The sequence below is a fragment of the Danio rerio genome, chromosome 6, assembly GCF_049306965.1.
Source record: "Danio rerio strain Tuebingen ecotype United States chromosome 6, GRCz12tu, whole genome shotgun sequence".
Taxonomy (NCBI): Eukaryota; Metazoa; Chordata; class Actinopteri; order Cypriniformes; family Danionidae; genus Danio; species Danio rerio.
Genome location: NC_133181.1, coordinates 61259086 through 61274196, shown reverse-complemented (window position 1 = coordinate 61274196; position 15111 = coordinate 61259086). Strand labels below are relative to the sequence as shown.

At 39.4% G+C, this 15111-nt stretch overlaps 1 protein-coding gene across 3 annotated transcripts in view; it reads right to left on the bottom strand.

Annotated features, from left to right (window-relative positions):
• kcnq2b (potassium voltage-gated channel, KQT-like subfamily, member 2b) overlaps nt 1-15111 on the bottom strand; it is a 94351-nt gene that overhangs the window by 20632 nt on the left and 58608 nt on the right. For 2 of the 3 annotated variants that reach the window (XM_068222084.2, XM_009302768.5), the window contains exons 11-12: nt 14624-14847; nt 1558-1666 (exon numbers count right to left, since the gene is read on the bottom strand). In XM_068222084.2, the coding sequence (XP_068078185.1) occupies nt 1558-1666; nt 14624-14847 (333 nt within the window). Of the gene's footprint in view, nt 1-1557; nt 1667-7543; nt 7592-14623; nt 14848-15111 lie in introns of all 3 variants that reach the window. The other variant, XM_009302767.5, reaches the window with a different exon arrangement.

The following is a 15111-nucleotide window of genomic DNA, read 5'->3' as shown; positions in this document are numbered from 1 at the left end:
GTGTGTGTATATATATATATATATTCCAGACTTGATACTGACATTAACTATGTCTGCATATGATAACTTGATTGTAAAATAACTTATTTTGATTGTAATGCAATAATGTATGCCTTTTGTAAAGCTGCTTTGAAGTAATAATTATTGTAAAAAGTGCTATAGAAATACAAAAACTGCCTTCTTTCATCTGAGAAATATCGCTAAGTTATGAAGTATGCTATCCATCTCAGATGCAGAAAAGCTAGTCCATGCTTTTATGACTTCTAGGCTGGATTACTGTAATGCTCTGTTTGCTGGCTGCCCAGCATCCTCTATTAACAAACTTCAGCTAGTACAAAATGCAGCTGCCAGAGTTCTTACCAGGTCTAGAAAATATGATCATATCACCCCAATGTTATCCTCCTTACACTGGCTGCCTGATTATAAAATATTGATTCTTACCTATAAGCTCCTGTTTATCTAACCAACCTTCTGTCTCGCTACAATCCAACTCGCTCTTTAAGATCTCAAAACTTAGAGCTTCTAGTAGTACCTAGAGTAGCAAAGTCTACTAAAGGAGGTCGAGCCTTCTCATTTATGGCTCCTAAACTCTGAAACAGCCTTCCTGATAATGTCCGAGGCTCAGACACACTCTGGCAGTTCAACACTATATTAAAGACCTATCTTTTCAGTAAAGCATACATTCAGTGCATCACATAGCGGTATGATGCATGGGTCTGCTCCACACAACTCGTTTATAAACACTATGAACAGCAGCTGCGCTAAATATTCTCTTTACTCTCTATTTCCACCTGGGGATACTCATCCTGAGGCCCCCAGAGATTATGCAACACCACTGATGCGATTCAAGACCTGTGAAGAGATGATCCCAAAGTTTCCATAATCCTGGACCAGGCCGTATCCTGAGCAGCTGCTGTGGTGATCATGGAGGAGTGGAGAGCATGTGACTGATTCCTGTGATGCTCCGGGGACAAACAAGTTTTCACGGACGTCTTGCATTCTCCAGCCCCCGGCACCTAGACTGCAGCTCTGCACAAAACATCTGGCCAGTGGAGAAATGGACGTGCCCAACTGAGTCTGGTTCCTCTCGAGGTTTTTTAATTGTTCACTTTCGCCAATTGATGAAGTTTTTCCCTCGCCGCTGTCGCCACTGGCTTGTAGTTCAGGATCTGTAGAGCTGCGCATCGATGAATTGCTCCTTAGTGTTTGGACTCTCAGCAGTGAATATTAAACACACTGAACTGAACTTAAACTCTGAAAACTGAACTGACGCTGTTTCAATTCCCTATAATCTTCTATGTGAAGCTGCTTTGACACAATCTACATCGTAAAAGCGCTATACAAATAAAGGTGAATTGAATTGAAAATAAACTTGAGTTGAATCTGCTTGATGAAAATGTGAGAACGTGCTTTCATAATGCTGAATGTAAGAGGTGTTGTGTCCCACATTTTGGACAGACTGAGGAAATGTTTCGTGATGTGGTGTTCATGTGTTATCAATAATATTATGCTGATGTCTGCTGCAGTGATGCTGTAAGTCTGTCCAACGTTGCTTACCACACAGCTCTGATGGTAACTTTGAGTCCTGGTGTTAAATCCTGAGGGACAAACTCACAATGGCAGCTCTTATTGTCATCAACAATGTCTTCTCCGGGAAGGCTGGCTTCTAGAAAAACACACACGGACAGCAGGACTCCAGAGTTAGTGCACAAACCCCTAACCCTGCGCTGAACTCGACTCTGACTCTTAACTAGCTCAATCAAACAGCAGAGGGGACAGAGCGAGCAAACGCAGTTCTGGAAGAAAAGAAAACTCAAAAATGAGAAGCATCTGAGACAACACATCTGCACACTTTAAGACACATTAAACTGCATGAACACCACAGCAATCAAAACTGTAGAAACACAAAACGAACGCATTAAAAAAACATGAAAATGCATAGAATACACTCACCGGCCACTTTATTAGGTACACCTTACTAGTGCCGGGTTGGACCTCTTTTTGTCTCTAGAACTGTTTTAATCCTTCGTGGGGTAGATTCAACAAGCTACTGGAAACATTCCTCAGAGATTTTGCTCCATATTGACATGATAGCATCACACAGTTGCTGCAGATTTGTCAGCTACACATCCATGATGCCAACCATGCTCTATTGGATTGAGCTCTGGTGACTGTGGAGGCCATTTGAGTACAGTGAACTCATTGTCATGTTCAAGAAACCAGTCTGAGATGATTGAGCTTTACGACATGGTGCGTTATCCTGCTGGAAGTAGCCATCAGAAGATGGAGACACTGTGCTCATAAAGGGATGGACATGATCAGTAGCAATACTCAGGTAGGCTGTGGCGTTGATGCTCAATTGGTACTAATGGACCCAAAGAAAATCTCCCCCACACCATTACACCACCACCACCAGCCTGAACCGCTGATACAAGACAGGATGATCCATGCTTTTAATGTGTCAGCAGAAATGGAGACTCATCAGAGCAGCAACGTTTCTCCAATCTTCTATTGTCCAGTTTTGGTGAGTCTGTGTGAATTGTAGCCTCAGTTTCCTGTTCTTAGCTGACAGGAGCGGCACTCGGTGTGGTCTTCTGCTGCTGTAGCCCATCCGCCTCAAGGTTGGACGTGTTGTGTGTTCAGAGATGCTCTTCTGCAGAGCTCGGTTGTAACGAGTGCTTATTTGAGTTACTGTCGCCTTTCTACCAGCTGGAACTAGTCAGGCCATTCTCCTCTAACCTCTGGCATCAGCAAGGCATTTGAACCCTCAGAACTGCCGCTCACTGGATATTTCCTTTGTGTCGGACCATTCTCTGTAAACCCTAGAGATGGTTGTGCGTGAAAATACACGTTCAAAGTCACTTAAATCCCCTTTCTTCCCCATTCTGATGCTCAGTTTGAACTGCAGCAGATCGTCTTGACCATGTCTACATGCCTAAATGCATTGAGTTGCTGCAATGTGATTGGCTGATTAGACATTTGTGCTAACGAGCAGTTGGACGGGTGTACCTAATAAAGTGGCCAGTGAGTGTAGATTATGCACAAAAAACTGATTAAAATTAACAAAATGCATAAAATAGAAGATGCATAAATATGCTGTACAATAAAATACATAAATAATGCACAAAACAATGGATCAAATGCATGATAAATGAATTGAGTTAAATGAACAAAAATATAATAAATGTACACAAATTGATAATAAATTATGTGTATAGAATTAAATGCACAAAAATAGATCCAATGCATAAAAAATTACGATATATAATGATGATATTTGCTCATTTTATTTAATGCAGTGAAATTCGTGTTTAAAAGTGACGTAAAATCGCATGTTTGAGGCTGCAGTAAAGTCACACAGCTGTAAACCATATCATTTAACTCATTCATTCTCCTCAGATTAAAAGTGCACCTTCATTTTGAGGATACTGTGCAACAAATTAATGAACGATAATTAATAAAACAGTTTGACTGAGTTAATAAAGCACTGATGCATCACATGTTCATGACCAAACTCTTTCATCAACAGCATTGACTGACTTCATTGATTTCTTGATCACTGTTGATTGATTAAACTTGAGTGTAAAGCACTTAAAGCCTCTGAACTACATCTGCTCTGCTCTGCTACAGCAGTGGCTCTTAACCAGTTTTACTGTATGCTAAAGTTCAAGCACAACCAAACACGACAGCAAACTAAGACATCAGGCGGATGTCTTATCATCACAACATGATTATCTCTTACTTTTTTGATGTATTTTGATCAATGCTACTGCTTGTGCATTAAACTATACTGTTTTATAAATGCTTAAATATGAATTATAATATATTAAAATGTGTATATGTATTTTATGCATAAAACTGGATTACATTTGAATTTTAAATGGTGTTTCTGCGATGCATTTTGATCTTCTACTTGGATTTGAAAGTGTTTTGCTTTCAATTATTCAAATCAAATTTGTAGCCAGATCCCAATACTTAGGCATAAAATATTATTCAGCGCAATTTCAGTGCATCAGGAATAGATTGATACCTGGATTTAATTTAATAAGCACCCTATATAAAATAAAATAATTTGACAAAATAAATAAACAACATCATGCAACATTTTCTTTTTATAAAACAATGCAATCTTGAACATGCAAAAAAAAAAAAAAAGTCAAAAACACTCGCAATATTGGAAAATATAGTTCAAAATCAAACACAAAGCTCAACATTTAAAGCAGGCAAGATTTTACAGACTGCATATTCCCAGACACAAATCATACATTTAATATACAGTACCAATTTCAAATCATTTATCTATTTTAGAGATGAAAAAAATAAATTCACATGCATTAAACCTGACAAATAGTTTACCTTACACTCTCAGAAATAAAGGTATGCGAGCTTTCACTGAAGCTTACCTTTTCAAAATATTATATTATAGTACCAATATACCAGTATAGTATACACCAGTATACTAACTTGTGTATACCAGTATAGTATACACCAGTATAGTGTATATTAGTACCAAAAAATTTCAAAAGGTTAACATTTGTACTTTTCAGTACTAATATGTACACTTGAGGTATGAATATAGACAGGTCCTATTCAAGACAGGTAAATATCCTAGCCAAAACAAAAAAACAAAACACAACAAAACAATGAAGAATAAACCTAGCAAAACTGAACTAAACACTAAACTTAAACTAAAAACTAAAACAAAACAATGAAGGCTAAACAAAAGTGAACAAAATCTAAGCAAAAAAAATTAACTAAAACAAAATTATGAAGAATAAATAAAACAATTAACATTAAACAAAACATAAATAAAACAAAACCTTTAGGTACAATAGTGTACCTTTTAAAGGTAGCACCCCAGCGACAGCTCTTGTACCTTTATTTCTGAGAGTGTATAGCTACAGAATACTTAAACTATTATTGGAAATTTACTGAACAAATTCTGAAGGAAAAAAAATCTGAATCCCAACAAAGTTTTTTTTATTTTGTTTTAAAAAATTATTTAAAGTTTAAAATAATTATTTATGTCTAAATTGCAATGCGATGCCTTATGGTTGCCGAGTAATGCACATTGATAACAGCACCACCTAGTGTCTAAATACACAGCATTTTTATTACACAGATTCCTAATATCCTCAAAATGTCAGCCAAATTCTTTAATACAGACACATTTAAACTCTCTTTACCCTCATAACTAATGAACTTTCATTAATGATATTATTAAAGATGCGGATGGTGTAAAATAAGCACGCGCATCTTAAATTCTCTATTAAAGTCTCACTTTAAATCCAGGCGGTCCTGAGTGATATGCAGTCATCTAAGAATGGAAAATCTTATATCCTGTAGCTTTAAATGGATAAAATTAATAAACGTTTAACATGCTGGATTAAAGTGAGAGATTTAGTCTGACCCTAGAGCTTCACTTCAGATGAAACCCAATTACAAATCATGAGGAATTAAATATTCAAAACCAATACATTTGAATAAAGCATGTAATATGGTAAATGCGTAACGTAGTATGTACTGTATGTTAAAAGACTTCCAATAAAACATATTTTAGATAAACCAGAAAGCCTAAATAAACTTAAATTTCCAATAAAACCTCCAAATAAAACATATTCCAAACAAAACTAAATTAAACCAAACCAAAATAAAAACAAAACAACAACAAATAAAAGACAGAGAATTTAAACAGTAAAATAAAAAATAAAATTAACAAACCATGTAAATAAATAAATACATTATGTAAATGTACAGCTGACGTCAGAATTATTAGCCCCCCTTTGAATTAAATTTTTATTTTTTTCTATATTTCCCAAATTATGCTTAACATGGTAAGGAAATTTTCACAGCATGTCTGATAATATTTTTTCTTCTGGAGAAAGTCTTGTTTGTTTTATTTCGGCAAGAATAAAAGCAGTTTTTAATTTTTAAAACACCATTTTATTCACCAATTATTAGCCCTTTTAAACTATATATTTATTCTACATAGTCAACAGAACAAACCATGGTTATACATAATACAAGCTGTATAGAAGTGTCTTGAAGAATATCTAGTCTAATATTATTTACTGTCATCATGGCAAAGATAAAATAAATCAGTTATTAGAAATGAGTTATAAAAACTATTATGATTAAAAATGTGTTGAAGAAATCTTCTCTCTGTTAAACAGAAATTGGGGAAAAAATAAACAGGGGCTCTAATAATTGAAGGGGGGCTAATAATTCAACTATCAACTGTATATATAAAATTCAGATATCAACTGTATATATAAAATACAAAAAAGTGAGTGAGCAGACAGGTAAATGTGCTAGTCAAAGTTTTTTTTTTTTTTAATTAAAAAATAAAACATTAAACAAAAAACAAAACAAAAAACAACAAGCAAAACAATGAAGGATAATACAAAACTGAACTAAAAATAAACTGAAACAAAAAACGAAACAAAACTAAAACCTAAAACAAAAAAAATTAAGGCTAAACATAAGTAAACAAAATCTAAGCAAAAAAAAAAAAATAACTAAAACAAAACTATGAAGAATAAATAAAACAATTAATACTAAATATCCTTAAACAAAACAATACGGATTTATAAAACAAAACTTTAAACTAAATTAAAACAAAACAATAAACACTGAACAAAAGTAAACTAGTAAACTAAAAAAACAACAAACTAAACTAAAACATAGAACAAACAAAAAAATACAACGAAAACTAGACTAAACACAACTAAAAACTAAACTAAAGCAACACAATGAAGACTATATAAAACATTCATTTTCTTTTTGGCTTAGTCCCTTTATTAATCCGGGGTCACCACAGCAGATTGAACTGCCAACTTATCCTGCAAGTTTTTACGCAGCAGATGCCCTTCCAGCTGCAACCCATCTCTGGGAAACATCCACACACATACTACGGACAATTTAGTCTACCCAATTCACCTGTACCGCATGTCTTTGGACTGTGGGGGAAACCGGAGCACCCGGAGGAAACCCACGCGAACGCAGGGAGAACATGCAAACTCCACACAGAAACACCAACTGAGCCGAGGCTCGAACCAGCCACCCGGCGACCTTCTTGCTGTGAGGCGACAGCACTACCTACTGCGCCACTGCCTCGCCTACTATATAAAACAATGTATACTAAATAAAACAAAGCTAAAAACTAAATAAACTAAACTAAAACAAAAAACAAACAAAAAATAATAATATAAATGACAAATTACACAAAAAAATCATACAAAAAAACAGACTGAACTAAAAGACTAAACTGAACAAAAGACTAAAGTAAACAAAAATAATACACAAAACAAACAAACTAAAGACACGAGAGACTTAATTTAGAATAGATTAATGGAATAATAGACAACAGGCTTCAAGAAAAAACAAACACAAAAACAACAACAGAAAATGAGAAATACATGAAATGCACCAATGAAAGGCTCTCAGAGAAAGAATGAGTGTGTGTGTGTGTGTGTAATGCAGAGGTGCTGCTGGTCAGATAGACTGAGCTTTAAGATGTAGAGTGGAGCTCCGCTCATCTGACCTGGAGAGTTCCTGTGTCTCAAATCTTCCTCTTGCATCTCAATGAGCACTTTAGCATCAGCATCCAACATAGAAACGGAAAAAAAATCGAGGGGAAAATCATAAACACACACATATGGATTGCAAAGGCCAGCCTTTCCACAAGCTGCCGTCCAGATACTGCTCAAATAGATCGATTAGACATCTACAATTTACAGTAAATGCTCAATAATCTACGCATTCACACTTTGTGGAAAGTCTAACCACACAAGTCTATGCACAAACATCTGAAAAAATTAATCTGGGCAAAGATTAATCGCAGTTAAATGTCATCCAGTATAAATGTTTGCTTTGACATAAGTTTGCATTTGCTCATAATCTACACCACCGGCCACTTTATTAGGTACACCCGTCCAACTGCCCGATAACGCAAATGTCTAATCAGCCAATGATGGCAGCAGCTCAATGCATTTAGGCATGTAGACATGGACAAGACGATCTGCTGCAGTTCAAAGCGAGCATCAGAATGGGGAAGAAAGGGGATTTAAGAGACTTTGAACGTGCCATGGTAATTGGTGCCAGACGGTCTGCTCTGAGTATTTCAGAAACTGCTGATCTACTGGGATTTTCACGCACAACCATCTCTAGGGTTTACAGAGAATGCTCCGACACAATATCCAGTGACCTAGTAAGGTGTACCTAATGAAGTGGCCGGTGAGTGTACCTGTTTATAAATATAGTGTATGCATGTGTGTATTTACGTATACATAATAAATCAATATATATATATATATATATATAGAATACACACACGTATAATATATCAAAACAAACTTTAATTTTGGATAGGATTATTCGCAATTAATCTTTGGCCAGCACTAAAAATTATACTTCAGTGTTTCAACACACACAGCCTAAAGATTCAGGCTAAATATGATTGGTATGATAATGAATTTATGCCATAATATATGTCATGCAATCATATACTGTACTCATACCAATCATAAAGCTATCTGAAACAAATGAGACATTTTTACTAAGACAACAATTAGTTAAGTTCACAATTTGTGCACAAAAACACGCTGACAGCAAAACAGACAGAAATAATTATATTAATCACAATACAGAAATCACATGAAATGGCACAACAGAAAGACGGAATAAGTGTGCTTTCACACCTGTGAATCGATTCAGTTGTTCTGAAACAGAGATTACAGTTGTTACATTGTTGCTCTTTGCTCTTGGAGCGGTTCGCTTTCACACTGCAAAGTTTCTAATCGGACCAAAAGAGCTAAAACAAGTCACGTGTGAGTAAACTCTCCTTGGTCAGAGTGTCAGGGTTTATTTTGCAGCGTCCCGCTCAGCTGTCAGGAGAGGTGGTGGTTTGGTGGTGATTAACAGGGTGCGCGTGCGTGACGTGTCTGAGGAGAGATGCAGTGAGGAGAGGTGAGAGACGATGCCTATTTGAGGACCGGGAGGGAGACGCGAGATTACCGGGAGATCATCACTCGTTTGCGGGCATCCGGAGACTCGCGAAACTTCCCGCCCTACTCATAATTCTCTCTTCATATAGCCGTAAGCCTATTACATATCCATAAAACACTGTGATATAACCGCACTCGGATCAGATCGCTTTCTCACTGCAATCGAACCGCTCCAGGGTTCGTTTCAATCCAGCCGAGACCACCTCATTCAAGCGATCTCGGAGCGATTACTTTGGCGCGGAACAGAGCGCGATTGCCCTGTTCACATATGCCAAACGAACCGCGCTAACTGGGCAAACGAGACACGTTCCGAAACAAAAGTGTAGGTGTGAAAGCACCCTAAGAATCCTGATGTGTGAAACTAGTAGCAGATTACATCTGGACTTTATTCAAAATCAATCCAATTTAAATATTCATGGGTGCAGATAAATCTGAACGATTCAACAACTAAAAAAAAAATCTCAATTCAGCTCAAATCCAGCACTACTGACTAATTATTCAACCAGATTACACTAATGTTTCATCTAAAATGACTCACAGTAGAGGTTGTGCTTCAGGATATTTGATTCTACTTTTAATAAAGTGACATAATAATCAGGATAGTCCTAATATGAGTCGTACCAAAAATCATTCAGACACCAGATATTCATTCATTTTCCTTCGGCTTAGTCTCTGATTTATCAGGGGTCGACATAACGGAATGAACCACCAACTATTCCAGTGTATGTATTACGCAGCGGATGCCCTTCTAGCTGCAACCCAGTACTGGGAAACACCCATACACGCTCATTCACACACTCATACACTACGGCCAATTTAGTTCATCAATTCCCCTGTATCGCATGTGTTTGGACTGGGGGAAACCGGAGCACCGAGAGGAAACCCACACCAACGCGGGGAGAACATGCAAACTCCCCACAGAACCGCCAACTGACCTCGAACCAGCGACCTTCTTGCTGTGAGGCCACAGTGCTAACCACTGAGCCACCGTGCCGCCCCACCAGATATTATTTTTGATAATTGTTGTACTAGTGTGTGCAGGACACTATAGTTTATTACTGTAAGTTAGAGTTCGGGTTATTAAGTCAAATTTAAGTAAACTGACATATTAAAGCTAATAACTATTTATATATTGACTAAGCAGAAAGATCCAGACATTTTGGAAGGAAAATTGAGATCACTTCTGGAGGATCTTATAATGAATAGATAAGAAATAAATGACGACAAGCTATTAAATTATTATAAGACAAAGCAAATCTGAAGTGGAGATACAGTGAAGCAGATTAGGTGTGCCTCGCTTTATATTAACTCAAGGGCCAGGAGTGCATTATTCCCCTTATTATATGGTCTCCTCAGCTAAATCTGGTCTTTTACAACGTCACGGTCTAAACCAGGGGTGTCAAACTCAATTCCTGGAGGGCCGAGGCCCTGCACAGTTTAGTTCCAACCCTGCTCCAACACACTCACCTGTAGGTTTCAAACAAGCCTGAAGGACTCAATTAGTTTGATCAGGTGTGTTTAATTAGGGTTGGAACTAAACTGTGCAGAGCTGCGGCCCTCCAGGAACTGAGTTTGACACCTGTGGTCTAAACTATCATATTTATGCAGATGATATTCAACTTTACTCTGTATGTACACCTACCACATCCACCCAAATGGACAATACCTCTGCTTGTGTGAAGGATAGTTATGATTGGCTCTCCTCAAATTCCCTTAATCTCAACATGGACAAAACTGAGATGATTTTTATTGGCACCCCACCACTTAACAGCAATATTTCCACCAGTTTCTCCTGTGAGATTGCTGGCTCGCAAATTAAAACATCTACTTCTGTAAAAAATTTAGGTGTAATCTTCGACTCCACACTCTCTTTTCATTCATTCATTCATTCATTCATTCATTCATTCATTCATTTTCTTGTCGGCTTAGTCCCTTTATTAATCCGGGGTCGCCACAGTGGAATGAACCGCCAACTTATCCAGCAAGTTTTTTACACAGCGGATGCCCTTCCAGCCACAACCCATCTCTGGGAACTATTGACAATTTAGCCTACCCAATTCACCTGTACCGCATGTCTTTGGACTGTGGGGGAAACCGGAGCACCCGGAGGAAACCCACACGAAGGCAGGGAGAACATGCAAACTCCACACAGAAACGCCAACTGAGCCGAGGCTCGAACCAGCAACCCAGCTACCTTCTTGCTGTTAGGCGACAGCACTACCTACTGCGCCACTGCCTCGCCCACTCTCTTTTCAGTCTCACATTAAATCTGTTACTAAATCTGCATTCTTTCGTTTACGTCGCATTTCCCAACTGCGTCCCTTCATCAGTAGCAAGGATACTGAGACTGTCATCCATGCATTTGTCTCCTCACGCATCGACTACTGTAATGCTCTTATCATTGGTCTGCCTGCCAGTGTAACCCCGCCGATCCTACTCCACCCAACCTGCTCTGAGCTGGTATGAAACCGGCGACCTTCCGCATGGCAGTCGGTAGCTCTAACAAGGAGGCTAAAGACAATGACCTCTAGTGTCTGTCGCTAGAGCACCTTTAGAGGTCAGAGGAGTGAGGTTTACCTGCACAGCACACACTAGCTGGCCTCCGTTACATTCACCCCCCTAAACCTCACTCCCATCCGGGTCACGGCACCAATGTAACCCTGTTGGTCCTACTCCACCCAACCCGCTCCGAGCTGGTATCAAACCGGCGACCTTCCGCATGGGAGTCGGTTGCTCTAACAAGGAGGCTAAAGACCATGACCTCTAGTGTGAGTCGCTAGAGCACCTTTAGAGGTCAGAGGAGTGAGGTTTACCTGCACAGCACACACTAGCTGGCCTCCGTTACACCAGCCTCATCTCCAGATTACAGTATATTTAAAACTCTGCGGCTAGAATACTCACTCATACCAAACGTTCTGCTCACATAACCCTAATCCTGTACGACCTCCATTGGCTCCCAGTTGCATACCGCACTAAATTCAAAACTCTCCTCCTTGCATTTAGATCCCTAAATAGGCTAGCTCCCTCCTATCTCTGCAACATGCTTGTCCCCTACACCCCAACTCGTTCATTACGTTCCGCTGACTCTGGCCTTCTCGCTGTCCCTCGTTACCACCTCTCTTCAATGGGGGGCAGATCATTTAGTGTTATTGCACCCAAACTCTGGAACTCTCTACCACGCTCACTCCGCTCTGCTAATAATATCTCTGAACTCAAATCCTTACTTAAAGGGCCATGAAACCCCCTCGTTTCAGCAGGGTGTTTTCACACCTCTACTTTGGAAAAAGTCTGAAAAGTGGGCGTGTCCAGCTCTGTTTAGAGGGGAGTGTCAGAGGAAGAAAAGAGGCTTGGTGTGGGAGTGTCTATTTGGGCACGCGCTGACTTTCAGAGTCAAAACACACAACCACAGCGGACAATGTGACTGTGTTTACACGGATATCTGTAGTCGAATTATTTGCCAAATTATTAAATGGTGGACTTTAACTGCAGTTTGGCTCTTTCATTCAGGGAATTCATTCATGTCCCTCGTGACAAACGAGATATTTGATTCGAGGAGCTGCTCTAAGCGTGTATTTTTCATGCAATGTTTGATACCGCACGGCGAATGAGAGAAAAAAAAACTCAGCATTTCCCGGAAACTTAGATGCACACGACAGGTAGCTTCAGAAAGCCGCGTGTGTTATTCCGGTCACAAAATCCAACACGAGGTTATCGTTTGGTTGTAACTGTTATTGCTAACATGTTTAAACTCGGTGCAATAGTTTGTTCGATACGAATAAAATACGAACTGAATAAACAAAGAGCACTGGTCGCTCACTTACCAAATCTGTAGAGACAGGACAATCACCAGCAACTAGAGCCGCGTCTTTATTTAGAGGAGACTACAAGCGAATCCGGATCTCAGCGTTTGCAGATGAGAAACAATAATCCTCCTTGGACACGTAAGTTATTGTTGTCGAGCGTCGCGTACACTGTTAATCCACACGTGAGTCTGCTCTCTCACAGAGAGAAAATGAAAACAAAACTGAACTGCAGCAAACTATAAAAGCAACACTTCACGCTTGTTTTGCCAACACAACGTGGCGTCTCTGTCGTCTAAACACTGTGACAGTAATGAATATTAATGAAGTTGCACGATAGAGCGCGCTGATTGGTTTGAACCAAGCCTTACTCATGCATTAATGCAGCACACTGTAAGACGTAATAAGACTCACTCTGGCACAGACGTCCAGTCTGCACGCTGGAATACACGCTATTATGTCATGACCGTGACGCAGCTTCAAAAATTAGTTTCAAACCGGAAGTACGAATTTGCTTGAAATAACGCAAAAACAACCAATTTACACTCTTTAGTGAAATATAGGTGTCCTAATAGTGTTTTTAGCAGTGTGGGACACATATACGACTGTCAAAATCTCAACACATGTGTTTTGGTGTTTCGTGACCCTTTAAGACTCACTTACTTTCTGAATGCTTCACTTCTGATCTGCCAAACTGACCACTTTATCTGATCCCCCTTCACTCTGCTCATTTGTCTCTCAGGTCTTGTTTGTGTAATTCCAGTTTGTTGTATTTGACTTCAGGTATGTTTGTTTATCTTTTTGTCGCATTCCTTGATAAGTGTCCTTGAGCTCCGGAAAGGCGCTATTTAAATAAATATTATTATTATTATTAAATCCACAGTTCAGATGCTGTTTTTGAGACATTTGTCTGTTTTTTAATTAATAATAATAAAAATAATTCCTTACATTTATATAGGGCTTTTCTGGGCAGTCAAAGCGCTTCACACATAGGGGGCGATCTCCTCATCCACCACCAGTGTGCAGCATCCACCTGGAGGACGCGACGACAGCCAGTTTGCACCGGAATGCACACCACACACCAGCTGATTGGTGGAGAGGAGAGTAATGAAGCCAATTATGACATGGGGAGGATTAGGAGACCATGATGGACAGAGGCCAGAGGGCAGATTTTGGCCAGGATGCCGGGGTTAAACCCCTACTCTCTTTTGAAGGACATCCTTTTAACGACCACAGAGAGTCGGGACCTCGGTTTAACGTCAAATCTGAAAGACGGTGCTCACTGAGCAGTATAGAGTCCCCGTCACTATACTGGGGCATTAGGACCCACACAGACCGCAGGTTGGGCGCCCCCTGCTGGCCTCATTAACACCACTTCCGGCAGCAACCTAGCTTTCCCATGTGGTCTCCCATCCAGGTACTGACCAGGCGCAGCCCTGCTTAGCTTCAGTGGGCGACCATGTGAGAGTTGCAGAGAGCTGGCTGCCGGCAATAAGCAATACGTTTTTGTCCTCAAACGTCTCCTGTGTGTAGCTCTAATTTCTTCCACATCCTCTCCAAAGCCTTCTGTTGTGTTTTGATGTGATTTTTGTTTGTCGTATGATATAAAGTCCTGCTGGAACTACTTTATCTGTGTATTTATCTGAAAATAACTGCACACCTCAGAATGCTCATCAGCCAATCAGAATCAAGCATTCAACATCCGTGATAAATGAAGGTGTCTGAATAATGTTTGGTTTGACTGTATGTACATCTGAAACCAGGACTGAAGCGCCGAACAGTATAGAAGCACACATGAGGGTCTGCTTTTTCCCTCACCTTCTGAGTTCTGTCGGGACGCCGCTCCTTTAAATCTGAAGGCTTGTCTGGCGCGGTTGCGGTCTCCGAAACTCAGGCTTTTGGGCACTTTAGATGGACTGTCTTCAATGCTGTTGGCGCTGGGTGAACGGCGTAGCGACTGCTGACCCTGAGGAGAGTTTTTGCCTTTGGTCGCTGAATTCCTCGGGCTGGAGAACACTCGCTCCTTCAGGCTCACCTTCTGACTGTGAAAAGTACAAGTGTTGGACGGTTAGTGGCTTTAAAGACAAAAAGACTCCATCTGAAACTAAACTAAAGCTCTATCTTGCAATATAAACTGTAAAAAACAAATACATAAACCTCAGCCTATATGTTTGTTAAATGTAAAATACATTTATCCAAGTCAAATCCACTAGAGGGCGCTGTCTACATTTTTGTGAATCTGAAATATGTTACTTAGGGTGAGTTTTGTTGGAAATGTCTGCGTTTTGTTGTACGATTTAAATGAC